Genomic DNA, 23,320 nt, shown 5'->3' with positions numbered 1-23,320 from the left:
GTCACATTTTGAAACACAGTGGTCTAACTTCTTGTGCTTAATTGAATCAGTGAAAAAAAATAATCTTATTAAGCATATGGGTCTTATACATTTGAAATTTATTACCCCCACAGAATTTTTTTTAAAGATTTTATTTATTTATTTGACAGAGAGAGAAATAGCAAGAGCAGGATCACAAGCAGAGGGAGTGGGAGAGGGAGAAACAGGCTTCCCGCCCAGCAGGGAGCCTGATGCGGGGCTCAATCCCAGGACCCTGGGATCATGACCTGAGCCGAAGGCAGATGCTTAATCACTGAGCCACCCAGATGCCCCTACGCCACAGAATTTTTTAAACAAAAATTATAGGATGGATTTTTTATCTAACATTATAAGTAAGGAAGAATGTCAATGTATTTTTAAATGGCTTACAGCTTTCAAAATACTATTGCATTAATCACACACAAAGTTGATTCCAGAAGTTTCTAAATTTTTACAAAAACTTAATACATGACAGAGTAGGCAAAGTCCAACCATAGGGAGAGGAATAATGAGAACAGAATAGAGAAATATTAACTTGAATTTTCATGGTAATAATTATGTGCACCATTTATTAATAGGCTATTGTATGCACTTAGACTACCACTTGTAAAGCAAAGGAAAATAGAATAAGATTACCTCATGTTTAAAGGGAAGACCCCTTTTATGATTATGCAAGAAGTGGATAATGGCATCAGAGACAAATAGATTTGCCTCCTTATATAGAAGTAAGCAATCCTCTTAGTCATAGAATATGAGTACAACCTTGCTAGATGCTTAAGACAAAAAGCCAATAATACATAAGGAGAAAGTCAGTGATGAATGAAAGAAGTTCTAGAAATATTCTCACTCTACCATGGTAGCACAAAAAGGGATATAGTTCTTTCTACCAAAGGGGGCATAGCAAAAAATAGTAAAATTAGCATTAGAGTGACAACAGTAGGTTGAGAAAATTGTAAATTTACTCTCTCAATTATATAAAGAATTGCTTCCAAATTTTAAGAGCAATAGTCAGATTCCATTCAAAGGAAGTTAGACAAAGAAGATATACAGATAGCAAATTTGCACATAAAGGATACTCAACATCATTAGTCATTAGGGAAGATGAAAATTAAAGCTATAAGAGATAGCACAGTGCATCTACTTGAGTGGCTATAGTCAAAAAGACTGACAACACCAGCAATCGGCAACATTATGCAGAAACAACTCCTATCTCTTGCTGGTGGAAACATAAAATGATACAGCTAGTTTGGCAGTTTTTTAAAATGTTAAACACCAGGTAGTTACTCAGTGACCCAAAGATTTAGCCCTAGGTATCCATCCATGAAAAATAAAAGCATATATTGTAATAACTTGTATGATGTCAGTGGTAACCACTTATCATGGTGAACATTGCATAATGTGTAGAATTGTCAAATCACTGTGTTGTACACTTAAGACTAATAAAGCATTGCATGTCCAGAAAGAAAGAAATATATCTATACAAAATGTTTGTAAGCAGCTTTTATTCATAATAGTCGAAAGCTGGTAACAATAAAAATGCCGATCAGCTGATGAACAGATAAAATGCAGTATATCCACATAATGGAACACTACTGGTTAATAAAAGGGAATGGAGTACTCATACTTACTACAGCATGGATGAATCTCAAAATCATGCTTTGTATAAGAAGCCAGACACAAAATACTACATATTGTATGCTTTTATCTTTGTGAAATTTCTAGAAAAGCAAAACAATGGATATAGACATTGATTGCTCAGGGCTGGGGCTGTGAGTAATGACTGACTACAAACAGGCAAAAAGGAACTTCTTGGGGTGATGAACATGTTCTCAAACTGGATGGTAGTGACATTGGCAAAACTCTATGGGTTTGCTAAAAATCACCATATTGTACACTTCAAATGGGTGAATTTTATTCTATGTAAATTATACCTCCATAAAGCTGTCAAAAGGAGAACAGATACTTTATTTTTTTTAAGATTTTATTTATTTATTTGACAGAGAGAGAGCACAAGCAGTGGGAGTGGCAGGCAGAGGGAGAGGGAGAAGCAGACTCCCTGCTGAGCAAGTTGCCTGATGTGGGGCTCGATCCCAGCACCCTGGGATCATGACCTGAGCCGAAGGCAGACGCGTAACAGACTGAGCCACCCAGGCACCCTGAGAACAGATACTTTAAACTGTGGAAATACAGATACTGGTATTTCATCATATGAGAAAAAGCCACAGCTTTGTTAACAATTTCACAAATACATTTAAAATCTTTAATGCTATTAAAAGTAGCAAAACTGGAAGTGATAAAATATGTTGACAGTTTTAAAAACAGAGGTATTTGCCCTCATTCATTGTTCATGATGCTGAAAATTTTTTTCTTTCTCTTTGGAGAAGTATGGCTATTTATCATAAACACCATGAAACAGTTTCTATGGCCCTAGTACCTAGCTCATTTTTTACCATTGTTGTGGCCTTCCATGGTCTGTGAATACTAATGACATCTGGCTGGAATATTTTATTTTGCATCCAGCGTACATCATGCTACTAAAAAAGCATGTCAAGTGCAACAGCAGCTTAAAAAGAAAATAACTTTCAAAAGGATTCTGCAGTCACAAAGCATATATTTTCTCTAGTCATTTTCTGTTGAGTCCTTGTCTCAACACCCTAGTGGCCCATTTTAAAAAGAGGGCAGAAGCTGTTACCCATCCAGAACCCTATAGAGAGGAACATGATTTTGTAATAAATCATCGAAAAACAAAGTGAACAGCTTTGCAGTAATTCATGTAAACACATGTAATACATTTAATGTTATACTGAAGAAACAAGCAAAAATGGCCCGTGACTCTAAATGGTCAGGACCACTAGAAATAAAAATCAACAGGATCTAAATAACCTTTGACTAGGTATTTCTTTTCATAGTGGGATATAGCTCAACAGAGGAAAAATAATTTGTGTAAAGATGTTCACAGCAGTATTAATTATATTTAAACATGACATATAGTCCAAATGCCTAATAATCAAATGGCTAAGTAAAATAAATATATCTAAATAGTAGAATACTGTAGAAATGTTGAGGGGGATAGGTTCTTTGTTTAAATAAATTTGAAAACCCTTGGGTTTAGGCAGGTTAAACCAGGAGGTCTCAGCTTTTTGGTATGCTCACGTGCAGTGAAAGTCTATACTAGGGGGACAGCTGGCTGCTACCACTAGGCATGTATCCCTTTTCACCAGAACAAACATATAGAATACATTTTAAGAAATATTATATTGCATGTCCATTAACTTTTTTCAGTAAAGTAAAAGAATCACTTTGGATTCTTAAATATACATGTGTGTGTGTCTGTATAATATATTTTAAATAATTTGAACTTTAAAAAGATAAATTGGGCCTGCGCCCTAAATCATCCTTAACATTGATGAATATCCAAACTAACAGATTTTTTAATTGCTTGGTATCAGTATGAGTTAGAATACTGAGTGCTAATGTATTCCCCATGTGTTAAATTGTTATATCTAACATTAAAACTATATGTGTGTGTATGTATGCTCTATGTGTGTTCTAGTTGTTTTCTCTTTTGAAAGAATTCCCTTTGATTTTGTCTTCCTAGGAAGTAGATTATGAAGAAATAAAGAATCTTGATTTCAGCATTACTGTCACCAACAAAGCAGCTTTTCACAAATCGGTTAAGAATAAATATAAGCCTATATCCATTCCCTTCAAAGTAAAGGTGAAAAATGTGAAAGAAGGCATTCATTTTAAAAGCAGCACAGTCTCAGTTCATGTTAGCGAGAGCATGGATAAATCAAGCCAAAGCCAAATAATTGGAAAATTTCAAGCTTTTGACGAAGACACTGGACAAGTAGCCCGTGTGAAGTAAGAGATAGTTATGAATATATTTCCTTATTTTAAATTACTTTAAATGCCTGTCTTCAAAAAATCTTAATGAAATATGAACACTTTATTCCTTTCCTCCCAGCATTACAGTCCCCCAAAGGTCTGGAAATTAAATTATCCAGAGTTGTACCTGCACCTGAGAATCAGGGAGAAATCCGCCCCCCCACCCCAGACCACCTTCCCTCCACCAATTGAGTGTGCGGCAGAGACTGGGTGCTTCACCTCCAAGTAATTCTGGCTAGAGAAAGCTGAAAAGCAACACAGAGAAAGTTCAGAAAGAAACTTCCTGTCTTACATTCTGTCTAAACCTGTCTTATTTCCTGAAAGAAAGTATTAGAGGCAAGAAAGTAGCAAATACATTTTCTCCACCAGCTGTTGTTGGGTAAATAAGTTACTCTCCAAAGGTTTACCCCAAATTTAAGGGAGACTAGACCAAAAGCTGTAGGACAGACTGCAGAACAACTTGCAAATTTCCTGGGTTTGTAGGCAAGAAAGGATCGCCTTTGCATATGTCTTGGGTATATTACAGAAATAGGGAAGGTTCCAAATAAGGGTGATACGCAGTAAAGAGAGGGGCCTTTTAGGAGAGTTTCAAGAAATTAAAAACATTTCAAACTAATGCCTATAACAAGAACATAGATAATGAACCAAAAATTAAGCTTGCGAGAGTTGTAGATTACTAGAGATTATCAATTTATCCAGAAGTGAAAATTATTTTTATGTTTGTTTTATAACAGATATGCCAAATTGGAAGATATAGACAACTGGATCTCTGTGGATTCTGTTACATCTGAAATTAAGCTTGTAAAAATTCCTGATTTTGAATCCAGATATGTCCAAAATGGTACATACACTGCAAAGATTTTGGCAATATCCGAAAGTAAGTTATTACAAATGTATTTTTCTTGGTTATGTGTATCTAAATATTATTTTGGAACACCTGGGACGTTCATTTTGTTCTTGCAGGAAAACCAAATCTCTCCAATGGACAAACCTTCACATTTCTACTCATTTAGTGAATTAAAAAACATGACTTGATCTGAATATTAAAACGTATCTAGGATGGAAAGTGCCGTAATTTGTTAGTACCTTCTCCTTACCAAACCGGAAGGAGAATTCAAACTGTGTTTGTTGTCAGCAATATGAGCAGCATATACATATTTCTTCTTTCTCATTTTTAAGGTTATCCAAGAAAAACCATCACGGGCACTATTGTTATTACAGTGGGGGACATCAATGACAATTGTCCCACGCTGGTCGACCCAGTGCAGACTCTCTGTGATGACGTGCAGTACATGAATGTGACCGCAGAGGACCTGGATGGACCCCCATACAGCGGGCCTTTCAGTTTCTCCATCATCGACAAACCAGCCGGAATGGCAGAAAAATGGCAAATAGTACACCAAGAAAGTAAGCAGAATCACTGGACTACATATTTAAATATTAAACCTGAGAGAAATCTAAAATCGTTATAACATAGGCTGTTTTTTTTCCATAAATTATATTTCCGATACAATTTTGTACAGAAGTTGATAAAATGAGGTTGTGGAATTCAGAGATATTGTCTTTCAATCGTAGGCCTATAGTAGATGCCCCATTTGGAGTCACAGAAGATGGAGAGAAGAAAAATAACCTGGTGTCTTAAAGATACCTGGGTATTCCCTAAGTCACTCCTGAAATAGTTGTTTTGTCTTACGAGGAGTGGTTGGCCTGTCTAAGCACAGCAATCAGAGTAGATGCCTTCTAAATTCTTAAGCTATGGTAACAGTTCCATTAAAATAATATTTATGAATGACTTACTGTGTACGAGGCCCTCTGCTGGCCCTTCATAGGCATTACCTCATTTAATCCTTTATAACATGATTCCCTGATTACAGCTGAGAAATCTTGGCTTACCTAGAATTAAGTAGCTGTTCAAAGTCACAAAGCTGGTCAGTGATGGACACAGCATCAAGAAGGGTCTGTCTGACCCCCGCTCCCATTCAAGGTGGCCTTGTGTGTATATCGTGTCTTAGACATACCCCCTTGTTGATGTGAGCTTCTGCATGTTCTCCAGGGTGGTTTTGAATACCACAAACTATCCAGGAGACTATTTTGTTTTAAATAATTAGTGTTCATTTTAGAAAAGTTTCAAATATAAGACCCAAGCTTTTCTTAATTAACAAATTTATTGTTATTTTAAGTCTAACAGATTTTTATAGCCATTTTTAGAAGCTTTGGGAAAATGTTTGATCCAATTTACAGAGTAAACAAACACCTTCAACATCTCAAACTACATTTATAAATTTAGTATATTTTGGGTTTTGCCTGTGTATTTCAGTGATCTGAATTAATAAATCAAATGCATTATTCTCGCTTCTTGTGATCCCTATACTCTAAAATTCCAATAAATGTGACTTATAAATACACTGAACCTGAAATCCTCTTCAGTGGTCTAATACTGAACAAACCAGTGATATTTCAACCTACAGCTACAAGACCAAATCAGTAACATAATCACATGTTTTAAATTGGAGTACAAAGCTGTCACGTTAATAGGGCTAATTTTCCTAAAAATGATGCAAATGTAAAAACACAGTAACAATTACAAATAATTCCCATGATACAAAAATATTAAAACCATGTCTTTAATTTGCTTAAATATCCTATAACTAATTTTAAATCTTCTTAGGGTTTATGTACTCACTGGCAGAAGATAGTTATGCTTTTAGTTAACTCAAGTTGCCTCCCCTCTGAGGACGACCGTCACCTCCAGATTACCGATTACTTAAGATCAAGTTTTCAGCTAGCATGAGCCCTGGGTGGCAGACATCCAGATGATTCCTCTTAGGGTAATTAAGTCACAGGCCTCAAAACTTGGAAAGTGGTTGGTCTCCCTGTTCAGTGTCTAATTCTGTACTCACAGAAGCCTGGGCTTCCCACCCAGGTCGAATGCTTAATTGGAGCTGGCCTTTGTTTTACTAAGATGTGTAAACATGTTTTGCATTGAACTTACTGGGTTTCCAACTCTTACTTATTTTATCTAAGAAACATATGATGTTTGGGAGATGCCAGGCACTGTCCTAAGCACTCTACTAATGTTAACCACCTTACAAGTTTGGCCCTACTGTTGTCAACATTTTACAGTTGAAGAAACAAGGGCACAGAGAGTTTTCTTAACATTCTCAAGGTCAGGGGCACCTGGGTGGTGCAGTGGGTTAAGCGTCTGCCTTCAGCTTAGGTCATGATCCCAGGCTCCTGGGATCAAGTCCCGAGTCAGGCTCCCTGCTCAGCAGGGGAGTCTGCTTCTCTTCCCTCTGCCCCTGCTCAGTTGCGCTCACTCTCCCTCTCTCTCTCTCTCTCTCTCAAATAAATAAATAGAATCTTAAAAAAAAAAAAAAATCCATTCTCAAGGTCACAGCTAGTTAAAAGCTGGAACTAGGATTTGAACCCAAGCAGTCCAGCTCTGGAATCTTTCTGGATACATAAATACGTTTTCTATCTAAAGATCAAGATGTTTGAATTTGATGGGTCCTTGAATTTTTTATAGTCTCAGGAACCACAAAACTCTTAAGGATATGCATGTTGGAGTGTTATAAGAGGAAGTCACTGAGATTAATACTTTGTATACCTAGACAATTTAGAGAGAGAGGATTCTGTAAACCAATTTTTTCTCCTTGGTTACATAATAAGGTGATCGGCTGGCTGTCATGAGAATAAATAGCTCTTATCTACTTTTATTTATTTGGGAAAATTTTAAAGCACAGAAAATTCCAGCGACCAATATGGCAGACATCTTTGTACCTACCACCTAGAATTTAAGAAATATTAACAATTTCTTATATTTGAATGAGACCTCTTTTTTTTATGATAATGGATAAAATAGAGGTCCTCTTTTTGCCTTTTCTCCCCTCTCAACTTGCCCCCTCAGAGCCAATCACAATTTTTTTTTTTAAAGATTTTATTTATTTATTTGAGAGAGAGAGAATGAGAGAGAGCGAGTACATGAGAGGGGGGAGGGTCAGAGGGAGAAGCAGACTCCCTGCGGAGCAGGGAGCCCGATGCAGGACTCGATCCTGTGACTCCAGGATCATGACCTGAGCCGAAGGCAGTCACTTAACCACCTGAGCCACCCAGGCGCCTGCCAATCACAAATTTAATTATGTTCTTCTTCCAGGCCATGTTTTCATGGATTTTTTGTTTCATGAGTTTTTACTCCTTTAAATGACTAGATGCTTTTCTCCCTTCTCCAAAGCTTTGAGGATGATTTAATAACTATATTCTAGCTATGCAGATCAAATTCCATAAAATTTGGACCTTAAAATGAAAAGAGGCTGTTTTTTACTTCTAAAAATAAACAAAACAAAACAAACCCTAAACACCTCATTTTTATCTTTGTGTTCATCCGGGTTTACATGTCTTGCAAGTTTATTATTTTTAAATAAATGTTATGAATATGTCAAAATAATTTTTAAGCTCTTGTACCTGATCATTATTTTTACTCACATGAAAACTGGTGATTATTTTTATTCATGTGAAAGAAAAATTTGAAAATAATCATCAGTCACATTAAAAAAATAGTAAGATAGAAGTTCATTCATACAACACTTTGTGTCATGTTCTTGCCAGAAATGTGTAACCTGAATCCAATCATGAGGAAATAATCAGACAAATTCAAACTGCAGAGCATCCTTTGAAACAGGTGGCCTTCAAAAATGCAAGGTCTTGATGGCCAAAAAAAAGGGTGGGACTGACCTAGACCATTCATAGAGATTAGGGTGACAACTAAAAGCAATGCATAATTCTTGACTGAATGCAGGATCAAGGAAAAAAAAAAAAAAACAGAAAGAACGAGAACTATAAAGGGCATTATTGCAACAATTGAAAAGTTTGACTATGAGTTATATCAGTACTAAATTTTTTGAGAGGGCTAATGTCCCTTGGTCTTAGAAGGTACGTGCTGATGTGTGTACCATAATATCTGCAACTTCCTTGCAAATAGTTCAGAAAAAAGTGAGTGGATAGAAAATATTGTTATAAAATGTAAACAAGTCACAAAGGGTAAGGGTATTCATTGTAATATTCTTACAATTTTTCTGTAGATTTGAAATTTTTCAAAATTTTGAATCTATAGTGATACAGTATCAGGAACAAAAAGGAGGAGACTAGATAAAATGAGATTGGCCCATTGTTGAAAGTTACTAAAGCTGGGGAAGCGTTAACTACACTCTTCTATTATTGTCTGTTTGAAAATTGCCTTAACAAAGTTTTTTCAAGATGGTAAAATAAAGGTCATTTAATGGAAATGTCATTTAACTTGCCACTTGTTTGTTACTGTATTCCTAGTACGTAGAACAGTTTCTAGCATTTGGTAGACATCACACATATTTGTTAAAATTAACCATCATAAAAGGAAGATGTGTCCAAATCCGATTCTTTGCTTTCAACCTGCCTCTTGGGGGGATCTGGACTAATTTTAACAAGCCCACGATGTGAATTCAGTAGAGAAGCTAAGCAAGAATAAAGCTTCTCACTGGAGCTAAATATTATCAGTAATTAAAGAATGTTTCCGTTCACCCCTTCCTTGGTAATCACTCATTTCTGTTTCCTTTTGCCCTCCTCTCCCCTTGTAGGTACCAGTGTGCTACTGCAACAAAAGGAACAAAAGCTTGGGAGATGTGAAATTCAGTTTCTGATTTCGGATAGCCAGGGCTTCAGTTGCCCTGAAAAGCAGGTGCTTAAACTCACAATCTGTAAGTGTCTGGATGGTGGCGGTTGCATGGAAAATCTGAGGGACTCCTACGTTGGCCTGGGACCCGCAGCCATTGCACTAATAATTTTTGCCCTCCTGCTCTTGCTACGTAAGTATTTTAAAAGCCACTCTTTAGCTCATCTAGTCCTTTCAGTGCCCTACCAGTGTTTTGCTGCGGTAGTAGTCATTGATTTCTTCACATTGAGTCTTTCACCACAAGGGAACACTTCCGAGGGTGATTAGGGAAACAATAAGTGACCATTAATAAATTCACCAAAGATTATTCTAGCCCTCCGCAGAATTTTATCTCATAAAAGTGAATTTTTGTTTTATAAAAACATGTCATTTCCCGATTTAAATAACCAAGGGTTACTAGACAGCCTGGTTGGTGATAAGCTCTGTGATGAGGGACGTTGTCTGTTCTTCCACACCTTTGCTTAGAACAGTGCCTTGCACACGGTAGGCTCTCAAAGAAAAGATTTGTTGGGTAAATTTGGGTGATGGATGCAAAGATATTTTACGGACTCCTCCTGTTCCCATCAGTTCTTGCTTTGCACCCTCAACTTGTCGGGGCTCGGCCTCCTCATACCCTCTGCTTTGCTTGCCCCTTCCCCTGCACCAACAGTAGCCCCACCTCTGAGCACTTCTGTGCTTTCTGACAATGACAACCAGTCCTGCCTTCCCTGCATGGCCTCCGAAGACCTCTGGTTTCCTTTCATGAAAGAGCAAAGTACTGCAGCTTGGGGTCATGTGGAATCCCACTCCACTTGACCCTGAACGAGGGCCACCTCTCAGGCACCCCCAGTGACCTCAGTGATGAAGGAGGGGCTTGTCAAAGCCAGTGTTAGATGTGCCACTGAATGCACAGCACTCAACAGTTTACAGTGTACGTTTATACTGTCGTCTCTGTTTTACGGGTAAAAATACAGACGTAGGTGGAGAAATGACTTGTCTCAGCTCCCAGGTCTGTCACCAGGTACTGGAGCTGGGACTGTATCTTTTACCCAGAGACCCCTTGCATTGCCTTCTCATCTCAGACACCCCGGGGCCCAGTGTGTTGCTTGGCTCGTGGTAGACACTTGGTAAGCATTTGTTAATTCTGTTGAAATGGTTGAGTTGCCACTGGCTAATTCCAGTTTTTTACTCACAGTGGCTGTATTTACTGAGCTGTCGGCTATTTCACACAAAAGGGAATCTAGGAAATAGTCAATTCATCAACTGGAAGCTGCCAAATGGAAGTGGTAGTAAAAGCTAATTGGAGAAGGACTATCCTCAGGTGTAATTAATTCTTGACTACATTGATCAAGAAGACAACTTTGGCTTTCACTTCCTCCCTGAGGTAGAATAAAATTTAAGGAGGGAGTTCTGAAATCTTATTGAATTCGTGATGAAATGTTATATGTATTTTAAGGGCTTTTAATGTAGAGTCATTCTCGAAAATAATCCTCAGGTTAATTCAAATGTTAATTTGATCCTCAGTTCGCTATGCCTTCTGCTAAATTCTACTCCAGGATGAAGTGGCAAAGTATTTTAGAAGTTCCAATGTTCTAGAATATTTGAACATACTAAAATTTTCCTACCCCTCGGAGCGTTTGATCTTTTTAACATATATATTTTTTTTGGATAGTGAATTTTCTTATATTAAAAAAGTGATTTAAAAGAACAACAGAAGATTTAAGTCTCTAAATTGGCTTTGATGATTTGTATGCTATGGAATCCAGCCTTGGTGCTCCATCCAGCAAGCACATACAGCCTTTTTGTGATGAATGAAGACTCCCTCATGCTGCCTTTAGGCTTTGATATGATTCCCCAAAACAAGCTTGGTGAGGCTGGATCAGAGTGAAGAAAAGAAAAATGCAAAAATAGGACTGTAAATAAGTGAAGACTGAACTCTAATTAGGAAGCAAAATGCAAATTCCAAAATTAGGCAATATAAATTTAGAAATATGTCGGGACTAACCTTCTCTGGACTCAATTTTGTTTCTGTCCAGTTGTACCACTTTTACTGCTGATGTGCCATTGTGGAGAAGGCGCCAAAGGCTTCACCCCCATTCCTGGCACTATAGAGATGCTGCATCCTTGGAATAATGAAGGGGCGCCACCTGAAGACAAGGTCAGACAATCAGATATCTAATCAGTAGAACTTGTCTTCTTTCCCCATTTAAGGGCCTTTGGGAACTGTTTCTAACATTTTAAGTCATGAGAGAGTAACGTAGTCATTATAGATTTCATTCACATATCTTTGTTAAAACAAAGAGTTCAAATGACCACATATTTTGTGTTGATTGCCAGGGCAGAGTTGAAGTGGTCTTATTCTACTGTGATAGGTCCTATGTTACAGAGAATGTTAAGAAAGGGTCAGGGAATGAAGGATGTGCTTCTCCATTTCCGTTCCTCTCAATACATAGGGTTGGGAGAGGTAAACCCACCACCCCCGGAACAGTTATAAGATTTTGCAAAATCTCCTCTCCTCCCTACTTAATAGACAGGAGGAGATTCCATTGTCTGTCTGTTGCGTCTTCACCCCGGGCCTGTCATCACCATCTCCAATAAGCATTGTGTTCAATAGGACACGATTTAGCATCAAGCATCAGAGAACTCAGAATAACAGAGGCTTAAATATGAATGTGGGCAGTCAAGGACCAGCATGATGATTCCTCTACAATATGGTCCCGGCTCCTCCTTCCTTGTTGTTCCTCCGTGGATGAGTTCCACTCCCATGCTGTCTTCATGCTCCAGACACTAGCTGCTGCCTCCACATTCCAAAAAGCAGATTGGGAGAAATGTTCTTAAAGAACACTTCCCAGAAGTTGCCTACCCCATTTCTGCTTGGAATCACATTAACCAGAACTTAGTCAGGTAGCCCTTCTGAGTAGCAGTGGAGGCTTGGAAAGATAGTCTTTATTTGGAGCAACCATATGACCAGCTAAGAAAAAAAAAAATTTAATAACTATAGAAGGAGGCATTAAACCCTAGAGGAAAGTTGAAATGCCATTGATGCCAATAAAGTAAATGAGCTGAGACCATATTTAAATAATGTTTGTTTTCCCCTTGGGTTATGATCAGCTGACAAAACACGAAGGTGGAGTGGAGATCTTCAGAAGACTCAAATACAAGTTATTCAACCCAAAATATTTTTCCTGGGTTGCCTCTGTGGAAATAGCTTATTATTCCCTTTGCCTGCCTGCTTAGCTCAGATCCTTTTACCACTTGTACCGACCCTCCATCCTTCTCACCCCTCCACTGTATTTGCTGTCACAGGTGGTTCCTTTGCATATGACAGCAGATCACGGAGAGGGTGTAGCCGTCGACGTGAGAGTGGGAAGTGTAACAACCAAGGAAACCACAAAAGAAAGTAGAGGTGCCTTCCTCGAAGGGCATCATGAGATGGCTGAGGTGGATGGAAGATGGGAGGAACACAGAAGCCTGATTTCTGGTGGAGTTACCGAAGTGACAGGGACAACAGGAGCCAACATAGGCGCTGAAATGACAAGGATCACAAAAGTCACAGGGTCTTCCAGAGACCTGGCCGGAGCTCGAGCAGCTACTGTTGCAGCCAACGAAGAATTCTTAAGAAGTTATTTCATTGAGGTAAGGGTTGGTTTTTATAGGTGCTGGTGCAGGGGGACATTTATATGTGACTGTGGTATTAGTCAGGTAATCATCGCCTTGGATCTAAATAGGACTGGGTCGTTTTTTAAGAGAATGCTTATAGGCAGAGAGGAAAGACAGATGTGGCCCATTAAATCAGCTCCATTCTGCAGTGATAGCAAATGACCCCACAATCTCACTTCTTGCAGAAGCTTATTTCTCACAGGCCTGTTTTCGTCAGTTGACACAACTCTGCTCTTCTCCGTGTTGCCTTCATTCTAAGCTGCACTCGGAGAGAGCAGATTGGACTGGGCAGGTGCGGTCCTCGGGGAACAGGGAACAGAGCCACGCAGAACCAGGCAACGACCGGCTCCTCAAACAGCTACCTTTGAGGGGGGCTCACATTTCACTGGTCAGAGCGAGTCACGTGACGAAGCCAGATGTCAGTGGCTCCAGAGCACGGTTCCTCTGCCAGAGCAGACCTGATAGGGATGAGCCCGCAGGGAGCAGAGAGAATACGTGACCTAGCAATCACAGTCTATTATGTGCGTTTACATTTTGTCTACTTGGCCTCACTATTGAGGAAGTTCTTAAAAAATCAGGAGGACAGGTGTAGGAAAGATGATGGGATGTAGTCAGAAAGCTTATGCCTGGAATGAGGAATTAGAAGCGGGGCTGGGTACCTTTCTTGAGAAGAAGACCCATGTGTCCCACACAGGGATGGGCAGAGTCAGAGTGCTGGGCATCTGAAGGACACTTGAGATGAGTGAAGGGATGGGCTTCTAAGGAGGCCAGTTTATTTCTGTCCCCTCTCTACGTGATAACCAATTACCAGAGTGCTTTTGCTCTTCCTGTCTCCTACCCCCCGCGTTTTCTTTCAGACCATCTGCCCACCTGTTAGCTTGACGGGAAGGTGGTGATGCGGTCCATGTCAGGAAAACCACTCCTCCTCATCCTCTTTCTGTCTCACTGCCAAGCTCCAGTCTGGGGTCCCCTGTTAGTTTCATTTTGATAGTTTTCCCTCTCCACTCGAATCCTGCTCCAGTCAGACTTGGCTGTGTGTGTATGTGAGCAATTTTTTATTCAGAAATCATTTCACACTTACCAGAAAATTTCCAAGAACAATAGAAATTTTGAACTCCTGTATATTCTTTACCCAGACTACCCAATTATTAACCCTTTGCTATTTGCTATTTGCTTTCTTAATCTCTCCCCCTCTCTCTCACACACACATGTACATTTTCTTAATATAATACAGTGAACAAATTTAGAGATTTAATAGTGCCATATTCCATATTTCAATTTCGCCAATTATCCCAATAATGTCTTTTCGTAGCCATTGTTTTTCCCGTCCAAGACCTAATTCAGAGTCCTGCCTTTCTTATCTTTCACAATATGAATTTTTTTTTTTTAAGAGTACGTGCCAGCCATGTTGTAGGATGTCCTTCCATTTGTGTTTCTCTGATGTTTTCTCATAAGGAGACTCAGGTTATGCATTTGGGGCAAGAACATAGTCTTATTCTTAAATGAAGTTGTGTCACTAATTCTACGCCTCTGTGTTTTATTTCCATTTTAGAAAGCTGCCTCTTGCACTGAAGAAGATGACATTCACATAGGCAAAGATTGCCTTCTGGTTTATTCTCAGGAAGACACTGCGTCTCTCCATGGTTCCATTGGCTGCTGCAGTTTTATTGAAGGAGAACTCGATGATCGCTCTCTAGATGATTTAGGGTTTAAATTCAGGACACTAGCTGAAATTTGCTTGGGTCACAAAATAGATATGGATGGGGAAACTGAGCAGAGGCAAAAACCTGTGGGAGCGTCAAGTACGAAGGCAGCTTCACATTCATTCAGTGAGCAAACCAGGATTAATTCGGAGAATGCCTGCTTCTCTGGTAATAGCTTTCAGGTTCCAAAACCTTTGCATGAAGCAAATGCAGAGAAAGTAACTCAGGAAATAGTCGCTGAAAGCTCCGTATCTTCTAGGCAGAGTCAAAAGGTAGCTACGCTGCTCCCTGATCCATTGGCTTCTGGTAACGTTGTAGTGACGGAAACTTCCTACATCACAGGCTCCACGATGCCACCAAGCACCGTGATCCTGGGTCCTGGCCCGTCCCAGGCCCTTATTGCGACGGAGCAGACGTACGCACCGGGCCCTCCCTTCGCGGAGCAGCATTATGCTAATGAGAGTAGTGTTGTGGTTACTGAGAGAATCATTCAGCCTAACGGGGGCCTACCTGGTCCTCTGGAAGGCTCTCAGCATCTGCCAGATGCGCATTACGTTATGGTGAGGGAGAGAGAGCGCTTCCTTGCCCCCAGTTCAGGGCTGCAGCCCCCGCTGGCTGCGGCCGCTGTGGCAGTGGGACCGAACCTGACAGTGACAGAAAGGGAGCGAATCCCCGCCTCCAGTTACCAATTTCCTGCCGAAACCTCGGTGATGGCTGGAAAGACAGAGGTTTCTGGAGACGCAGTCCATGGCCCCCTGCCAAATTTCAGTTTAGAGGAGTCTGGTCATTCTAATTCTACTCGCACCACGTCTACCAGAGTCTCCAAGCACAGCATCGTGCAGCATTCTTACTCCTGAACCGTAGTCCGCCACGGTCTGACCCGGAGTCCCATTTCACAGTTTCAACAGGCCTGTCTTCTGATGAGCCTGTAGACTTACGAGACATACACATCGGGCTTAAAACTCTTCTCAGTCACTAATACACAACCAGCCTTGCCGTCCTAGCCTCCAGGGGTGGGCTTCAGAAATGCTCCAGGGTTTGCTGAAGGCATAAGGACGATGCGATGTCTTAAGTGCCTTTTAGTGAGTTATGGCCAAACAATATTCACAAAGCAAATTAGAGAGTCAGTCCAGCTTCCAAGAGTTCACCAAATGGACACAGACAGAGTAGCCAGGGCTTCCGCTGTGCAGTCCAGCCACCCATGAAGCTGACTGGGCCTCTTGGCCTACTGCATTCACCTTGAACGTTGCCGTTCTGTATCCCATACTTGACAGCCCCCAGCAGGTTATCAACACCTCATTTCTCCAAAACCACGTGCACAGTCTGGACGACTGTTTGAAGACTAGAGGCCTGGCCTTTTAATCTATTTTAGGATGATTGAATTTGGGGACATTGACACAGTAAAGAGCACACGTTGTAGGTCTCTGTGCGTGTGTGTTGTATGACCATAAAAATAACATTATTGCTTCCCTGTGTCTCCCCAAAATCATGAAAATAATGAACACTTCAAATTCAGTTGAATAATCCAGGGCAAAATTCATAAATATAAAATCACTTTACTTTTTAGAGTAATATACTATTTTTACAAACTCAGGATACATTATCTTCTAATTCTGTACAGCTAACTTAACCACCAGATTGGCTTCTTCTCCGCCGTGGTAAGAACCTGCCTGTTTCACAGCTACGTATCCTCAGTACATGACATGAGTGCCAAATAAATACTGTGGCATCAAACCAAATTTTAGAAACCATCCTTTTTTGTTTACAGTTGCAAAAAATACTGAAAAACCCTATACTGTCGGTAATTGTGAGTTTGAAATGATTTTATTCTACATCTCAAAGTCGCTGACTGCCCAGTCCTGACTTACTACGTGAATATTAAATATTAAAGATCATTCAGTTGAACATATGGCCTGAAATTGTACAACATCCTTTTGCCTTTCATTTTGAAAAGTTATTTGGGTATTTTGGCTTCTCAGTAGATTACGCTTTCATTGCTCCTTGAAAAAATAGTTCATTTAAAGTTTCAAAGCATGCGTGCTTATCAGTAACAGTTGATGTGAATATTTCCCACAACAAAATTAAAGACTATGTAAATTTTTTATTTTTCAAGGTATTTTGCTAGGGAAATGAATCTTTAAAAATTCTTTTTTTAGACGTGTTTTTTACCTGAATTATGTTATACAAAAGATTGATATGTTTTTCCGCTACTGACTGGATATGGGCAAAAGGCATATATTTTTAAATATCATTAAGTGTGTGGCCAAGGTGAAGGTCAGTCTTCCATGATCTAAGTTTTTTACTCTACTTAGTAATTGTTGCTCCCCCCCCCCATTATATACTTAGTAGTTATATTTTGCTATATATGCAACAGGAATTTCACTACTGTGTGAAATGTGAATATGATCTGCGGACTCCAAAAATCCAAACTTGGTCTTAACCGTCCTCCTTGGACAGACTCAGAAAACCTAACCTGTCTCTCTTGTATGTAGCATAATCACATTTTCTAAATGGTTTTTTTGTACCTGAAATGGTGATTTGTATTAGGTTTTACATTTGTTCCTTGGGAGATTATATTTGTACGTGCATCATCATGAAATATTTAAATAAAAAGATGACCTTTAGAGTGACCCTTTTCCATCATCTTTTTATTGTTCCGTCATATTTTACAAGGACTATAGTTTTGCATCAGAAGAGAGATCTCCCCTGAAAACAGGCGTTTCTTTGACTTTGGTATTTGAATTAGAACTGCTTACATTGGGGTGCCTGGGTGGCTCAGTCGGTTAAGCGTCTGCCTTCGGCTCAGGTCATGATCCCAGGGTCCTGGGATTGAGGCCCGCATCAGGCTCCTTGCTCGGCGGGAAGCCTGCTTCTCCCTCTCCCACTCCCCCTGCTCGTGTTCCCACTCTCACTGTCTCTCTCTCTGTGTCAAATAAATAAATAAATAATCTTTAAAAAAAAAAAGAAGAACTGCTTACATGAAAACATCATTTCCAGAAGGCCTGCTGAAATTTTAATTTCAGATATATTTTAGTGTAAATATGTCCTAAAGTAAAAAAATCTCTGTTGTTTATCTGAAATTCAAATTTAGCTGGGCACTCCGTATTTCTCTTTGCCAAGTCTGGCAACCTTGTTCCTAAGGGACTGGAGTTTGCTTTCTGCCCACAAAGTAACATTGGAGGAAGCTGTTGGGTTCAGCTAAAGAAAGCTCGTGCATCTAACCCAAAGAGATGAAATCACTCAGTGTTAAGAAGCTGCTTTAGTTACTTGTTATAGTTCACAAGAGAAAAGGTCAGAGTTTCTTTTTGCCTATACTATAACATGTCACATTAATAAATACTTCACAACACTGGCACATCAAGACATCCTAAAGCATAAAGACCGTGCAGTATTTCTGTGACCTCAGGGCTCCCACCCCAAGTGGCGCATGGGAGCAATTTTTAGTTGATCTCTACAGACCATATCCCAATCACCACCACATCAAAATGTCTACAGGCGGATGTTGCTTATCAAGTAACACCTGGAAATGAGGTGCTTCCAGAGACAGGGTTAAGGTGATCAAATCTTAACCTCTTTAACGTAACACAATTTCTTGGCTTCGGTATTTTAGTGGAGTTCAAGTCCTCTTTATCATTGCTGATTTTTTGGACTACTGTTTCTATTAATTCCTGAGAGAGGGATATTAAAATCTCCGGCTGATTGTGGCTCTGCCTACTCCTCGTTTAATTTTTTTCTAGTTTTGCTACCTGTGTCATGAAATTTGTTAGACCGGTGTTAATGGGTACAGATGTATTTAGCATGATTGTATCTCTTCAAAGAATTGGCCCTTTTATCCTTATGGAATATCTCTCTTTTGTCTCTGATTATATTCTTTGTCCTGAAATCTGCTTTGCCTAACATTAATATTGCCTCACTGGTTTTATTGTGCTTAGTGTTTGCATAGTTTATATCTTGGATCTTTTTACTCTCAACTTTATAATATATGTCTTATACGTACAGAGATGGGTCTTGCTTGCTTATCCATTTGAACACTTCCTAACCTTGAATGGGGGGGTTTTAGTCTACTTGCAGCAATTATTCATACTGATGAGCTTAAGTTTGCCATCTTGGTATTTGTTTTCTCTTTATCCCATCTGTTTGTTTTTCATTTGCTCCTTTCCTGCCTTCCTTTGTGTGTTGAATGTTCTGGGATTCCACCGTGGCTCCTCTATCAACCCCAATTTTAAAATCCAATTTTAAAAAATCTCCTGCCAACCCCCCCCCAAAAAAAACTCTCCACAAGAGCAGAAGAGAAAGAAAATAGTGTTATTACTGAATAAGCATTATGCCGGAATAGGATGTGCATCACAGCAAGCCATAAAGAAATTGCAAAGACGGGCGCCTGGGTGGCTCAGTCGTTAAGCTTCTGCTTTCAGCTCAAGTCATGATCCCAGGGTCCTGGGATCGAGCCCTGCATCGGGCTCCCTTCTCCACGGGAAGCCTGCTTCTCCCTCTCCCACTCCCCCTGCTTGTGTTCCCTCTCTCGCTGTCTCTCTCTCTGTCAAATAAATAAATAAAATCTTAAAAAAAAAAAAAAAAGAAATTGCAAAGACAGAAATCTCACTTTTTTATATAGCCCGGCAGACACAACCCATTACATGCATGTTCACAACATAATGAGAACTTGCCCTCAAGCAAGACTTGCCAGCACCATCGGTCATACACAGTTCATCTTAAATTCACCTGGCAATTGAGGTGGCCATTGTGTTGCTGATTGCCTTTGTCCAAAGAAATAATAAGGCTTCTAATATCTCCATGATGGGTAATTAGTCACAGTCTGGATCCAGATGCCCATGGAGAAGAGGAGATTGAGATACTATCTTCCTTGATGTTCTCATCTTTGAGGTTCAAAGAGATGAGTCCCAGGCCTTAGAGAAAGACATGGCTGCTTGTAAAGCTGACAAAAAGCTCATTTAGTTTTATTTTATTTTTTTTTAAAGATTTTATTTATTTATTTGACAGAGAGAGACACAGGGAGAGAGGGAACACAAGCAGGGGGAGTGGGAGAGGGAGAAGCAGGCTTCCCGCTGAGCAGGGAGCCCGATGCGGGGCTCGATCCCAGGACCTTGGGATCATGACCTGAGCCAAAGGCAGATGCTTAAGGACTGAGCCACCCAGGCGCCCCAAATCTCATTTAGTTTTAAAAAGACTTCTATATTATCTGAAAAGGGCAAAGAAAGAATTAGCAATGATAAGTTTTCTAAAGTAAATGCTCTGAGGAAGAGGAACGGGGAGGGCAAGTCTCCCTTTTTGTACCAAGAAAAAATTTAATTTTTCTTTCTTAGATTTGTTCTTATCCTCACACTTTAGGGCTATGATCCATGTGGCAAGTGGCTACCAATTGGATAGCACAAATTTAGACTGTTCCTATCACTGTGGAAAGGTTTGTTGGGGCAGCATAACTCTAGAAATTATAGTATGTATCTTTAATTTATCATAGTCTACCTTCAACTATTCTACCACTTCATAGACAATGTACATAAGCTTTGAACTTTCACTTTGTGAATCTTGCTATGTCACTAGATCTCTGACCTTCAACTGTTGCCTCCTGTCCCCCACACCTTCCTCCATACCCCTGTGCATTATTGGCACGAATATTCTGAAACCCGCATCAAGTCCATTAGTGAATGGAAATGGACTCATTATTCCAGAGATTACAGAACTTCCACCAACCCATGAGCCCAGTAGAGACAATGAGATGAGGAAGGTGTGCCTCTGTTAAAAATCCAGATACACCCCTGGCTGGACATTTTCCATTGCCTCTTTATGTCCACTCTCTACCCTTCTTTTTCACCTTGCTCTGAGACCCAGGAGCTTGTCCTTTCCAGATGCTTTGATAGGCATCCGTGCCCTCTGCCTATGAGTTGGGTGTGGTCAGTGGGAAGCATTGGCTGGAGAGCGGCCAGAAAGAGAAGCACCTGTTAGGCATCTCTCTCTGTACAGAAACTCCTTTTCTGGGTTCCTGGACCCACTCCCTCTCCTTGCTGCTTGAGGCCTGTTGGTGGTGATAGCTCCCTCCTCAATTGTATCAGATTCAGGGCCCTGGACTGTGCCTTGAGGTTTTCCTCTCCTGCCTCACTGCATGTATGTGACCCACTAGACTCCCCACACGTCTGTCTGCTTCCCCCTGGGACCATCAGTGACACAGTAAAAATCCTGTTGTATTCGTCTGCCTGGGCTACCATAACGAAGTTCCACAGCCTGGGGGACTTAAACTACAGGCATTTATTTTCTCACACTTCTGGAGGCTAGGAGTCCAAGATCAAGGTGTCGGCAGGGTCTGTTTTTTCCAAGGCCTCGTTCCTTGGCTTGTCGATGGTGGTCTTCTCCCTGTGTTTTCCATATCTATGTCCAAACTTCCCCTTCTTATACGGACAACAGTCATATTGAATTAGGACGATCATGATGACCTCTTTTTAACTTCATTACCTCTATAAAGACCTTATCTCCAAATATAACCACATCCTGAGGTATTGGTGGTTAGGATTTCAACGTATGAATTTTGAGGGAACACAACTCAGCCGGTAAGACCTGGTGAACAAACAGGCTTCACTTGAAAAGCTGTACTATTTTTTCCCAGGAAAGGCATGAATTTCTTCATCCCACTCTTTGGTTAATTATTAATAAAAATTGCTTGTCACAGTAATAAAGTTGAAACCTGGGTTGAAAGCAGCCTAAATGAGGAGACTGCACAGTATCTATTGAGCCTTCAGAGAAATTTCAAAGGTAATCAAAGCAAAAACACATCCGGTTGTCCTAAGCCATGGACCTAAGTATTGTTGACAGCAGCTAACATCCCCAGCTTGGTGGCCCTGGCCACGTGCTTTGCATTGCTTTTCTTTTTTTTTTTAAAGATTTTTTTTTTTTTTTTTTAAGATTCTATTCATTTGACAGAGAGAGACAGAGCAAGAGAGGGAACACAAGCAGGGGGAGTGGGAGAGGGAGAAGCAGGCTTCCCGCTGAGCGGGGAGCCCGATGCGGGGCTCGATCCCAGGACCCCGGGACCATGACCCGAGCCGAAGGCAGACGCTTAACAACTGAGCCACCCAGGCGCCCCTGCATTGCTTTTCAATTTCCTCAGATATTTGCAGTACATGTACCACCAATGACTCCAAATAAGCTAAGGGAAGCATAATGATCCTTTCCCCTGGAACTCATTCTAAGGATTAATTTCTTTTTTTTTTCTTACTTGCTTCTGAGGCTTCTATACATAGCACAGTGGCCTTTCCCGGTTTTCTTTTATATTCTAAATTTAAGTAGGTACAAATTATTCTTTCTCTCTTTCCTCCTAGTTAAAAAAATGTGGATACAAAGACCTTAAAATAAAATATATTGATCGGCTTCTTCATTATGACTTCTGTTATCATGTCCATGAGGTAATTCATGGGCAAAATACTTCAGTATCAGGTATGCGATAAACCTGTGCACAGATTAATTCTAATTTATTCCCACTTAACACAAGTGGTGTTTGAAGACGCTTAATCAGAAATTGAAATTCCAGGGGTGGTTACTTAGCCCTTCGAATATCATTATTAAAATCCACCATCAGAGGGTTTGTTAATTAATATAAGGGATAGAAGTGATTTTTCATTGGTGAAATGAGTGGTTTTGCAACTGGGGATTGTTGAGGCATCGGGCACAATCCCCAGTGCTCTTCCATGAATGAGGCATGAGAACACGGCAGGGCCGAGTCTAACAGCTTCCGTGAAGCACTTGTGGTCTAGTGTGTCTCCTCAGTCCTGTGTCCTTCCCCCTCCTGGAGAATGCTGCCGTCTGACCAACCAACAATGCCGGTTCCTCCTGCCATCTGAACACAACTCCATCCACCTCAAAAGGGACCTTTCATCAGCTGCTGGTCAGAAGGGACAAGGGCAGAGAGTGGATGTGCCCTGAGCTACAATATCTGTTTATATGACTGCTTGTGCCTGTCTGTTCATAAATATTTATACATTTTGTGGAATTGGTTTAACATTTGCTTGCTTTATAATAAACCACTAGTATAGCCCCCTATCTATCCCTAACTAGCAGAAATTATCAATATTTTAATTTTTTAAAATTGTCATTGGCTCAACGATCAGAGGGCTTAGGAAAATTAGCAATGAGACTATTTAATTATTTTCCTTGGAAGATGTATTGCCTGGGGTCAACCCTTTATTTTGCTCCAATTTTTCCTTTTAAAGTGATATTTTACCAAAATATTTTGTTGAATTACATGTACTTTTTTGGAAAAAAGCAAAATACAGATGAAAGAAGAAAAAGCAAATGATTTTCTCTATTTCTCTAATTGCTTCATGTATTATTCTTGCTTCGAATCCCCCTGCCCCCCTAG

General features: G+C 40.1%; 1 protein-coding gene across 1 annotated transcript in view; it reads left to right on the top strand.

Annotated features, from left to right (window-relative positions):
- Positions 1-17,582, top strand: part of DSG2 (desmoglein 2) — a 46,338-nt gene extending 28,756 nt beyond the window's left edge. Inside the window, exons 9-15 of the mRNA XM_081801444.1 lie at positions 3,617-3,882; positions 4,641-4,783; positions 5,086-5,313; positions 9,516-9,743; positions 11,626-11,747; positions 12,896-13,225; positions 14,802-17,582. Of these exons, the coding sequence (XP_081657570.1) occupies positions 3,617-3,882; positions 4,641-4,783; positions 5,086-5,313; positions 9,516-9,743; positions 11,626-11,747; positions 12,896-13,225; positions 14,802-15,809 (2,325 nt within the window). The 3' untranslated portion in view covers positions 15,810-17,582. The remainder of the gene's footprint in view (positions 1-3,616; positions 3,883-4,640; positions 4,784-5,085; positions 5,314-9,515; positions 9,744-11,625; positions 11,748-12,895; positions 13,226-14,801) is intronic.
- Positions 17,583-23,320: the final 5,738 nt, after the last annotated feature.

This window comes from Leptonychotes weddellii, chromosome 13, assembly GCF_054177405.1.
Source record: "Leptonychotes weddellii isolate Sample4059 chromosome 13, ASM5417740v2, whole genome shotgun sequence".
Lineage (NCBI taxonomy): Eukaryota > Metazoa > Chordata > Mammalia > Carnivora > Phocidae > Leptonychotes > Leptonychotes weddellii.
The sequence above is the reverse complement of the archived record's forward strand: the minus strand, read 5'-3'. Positions and strand labels throughout refer to the sequence as shown.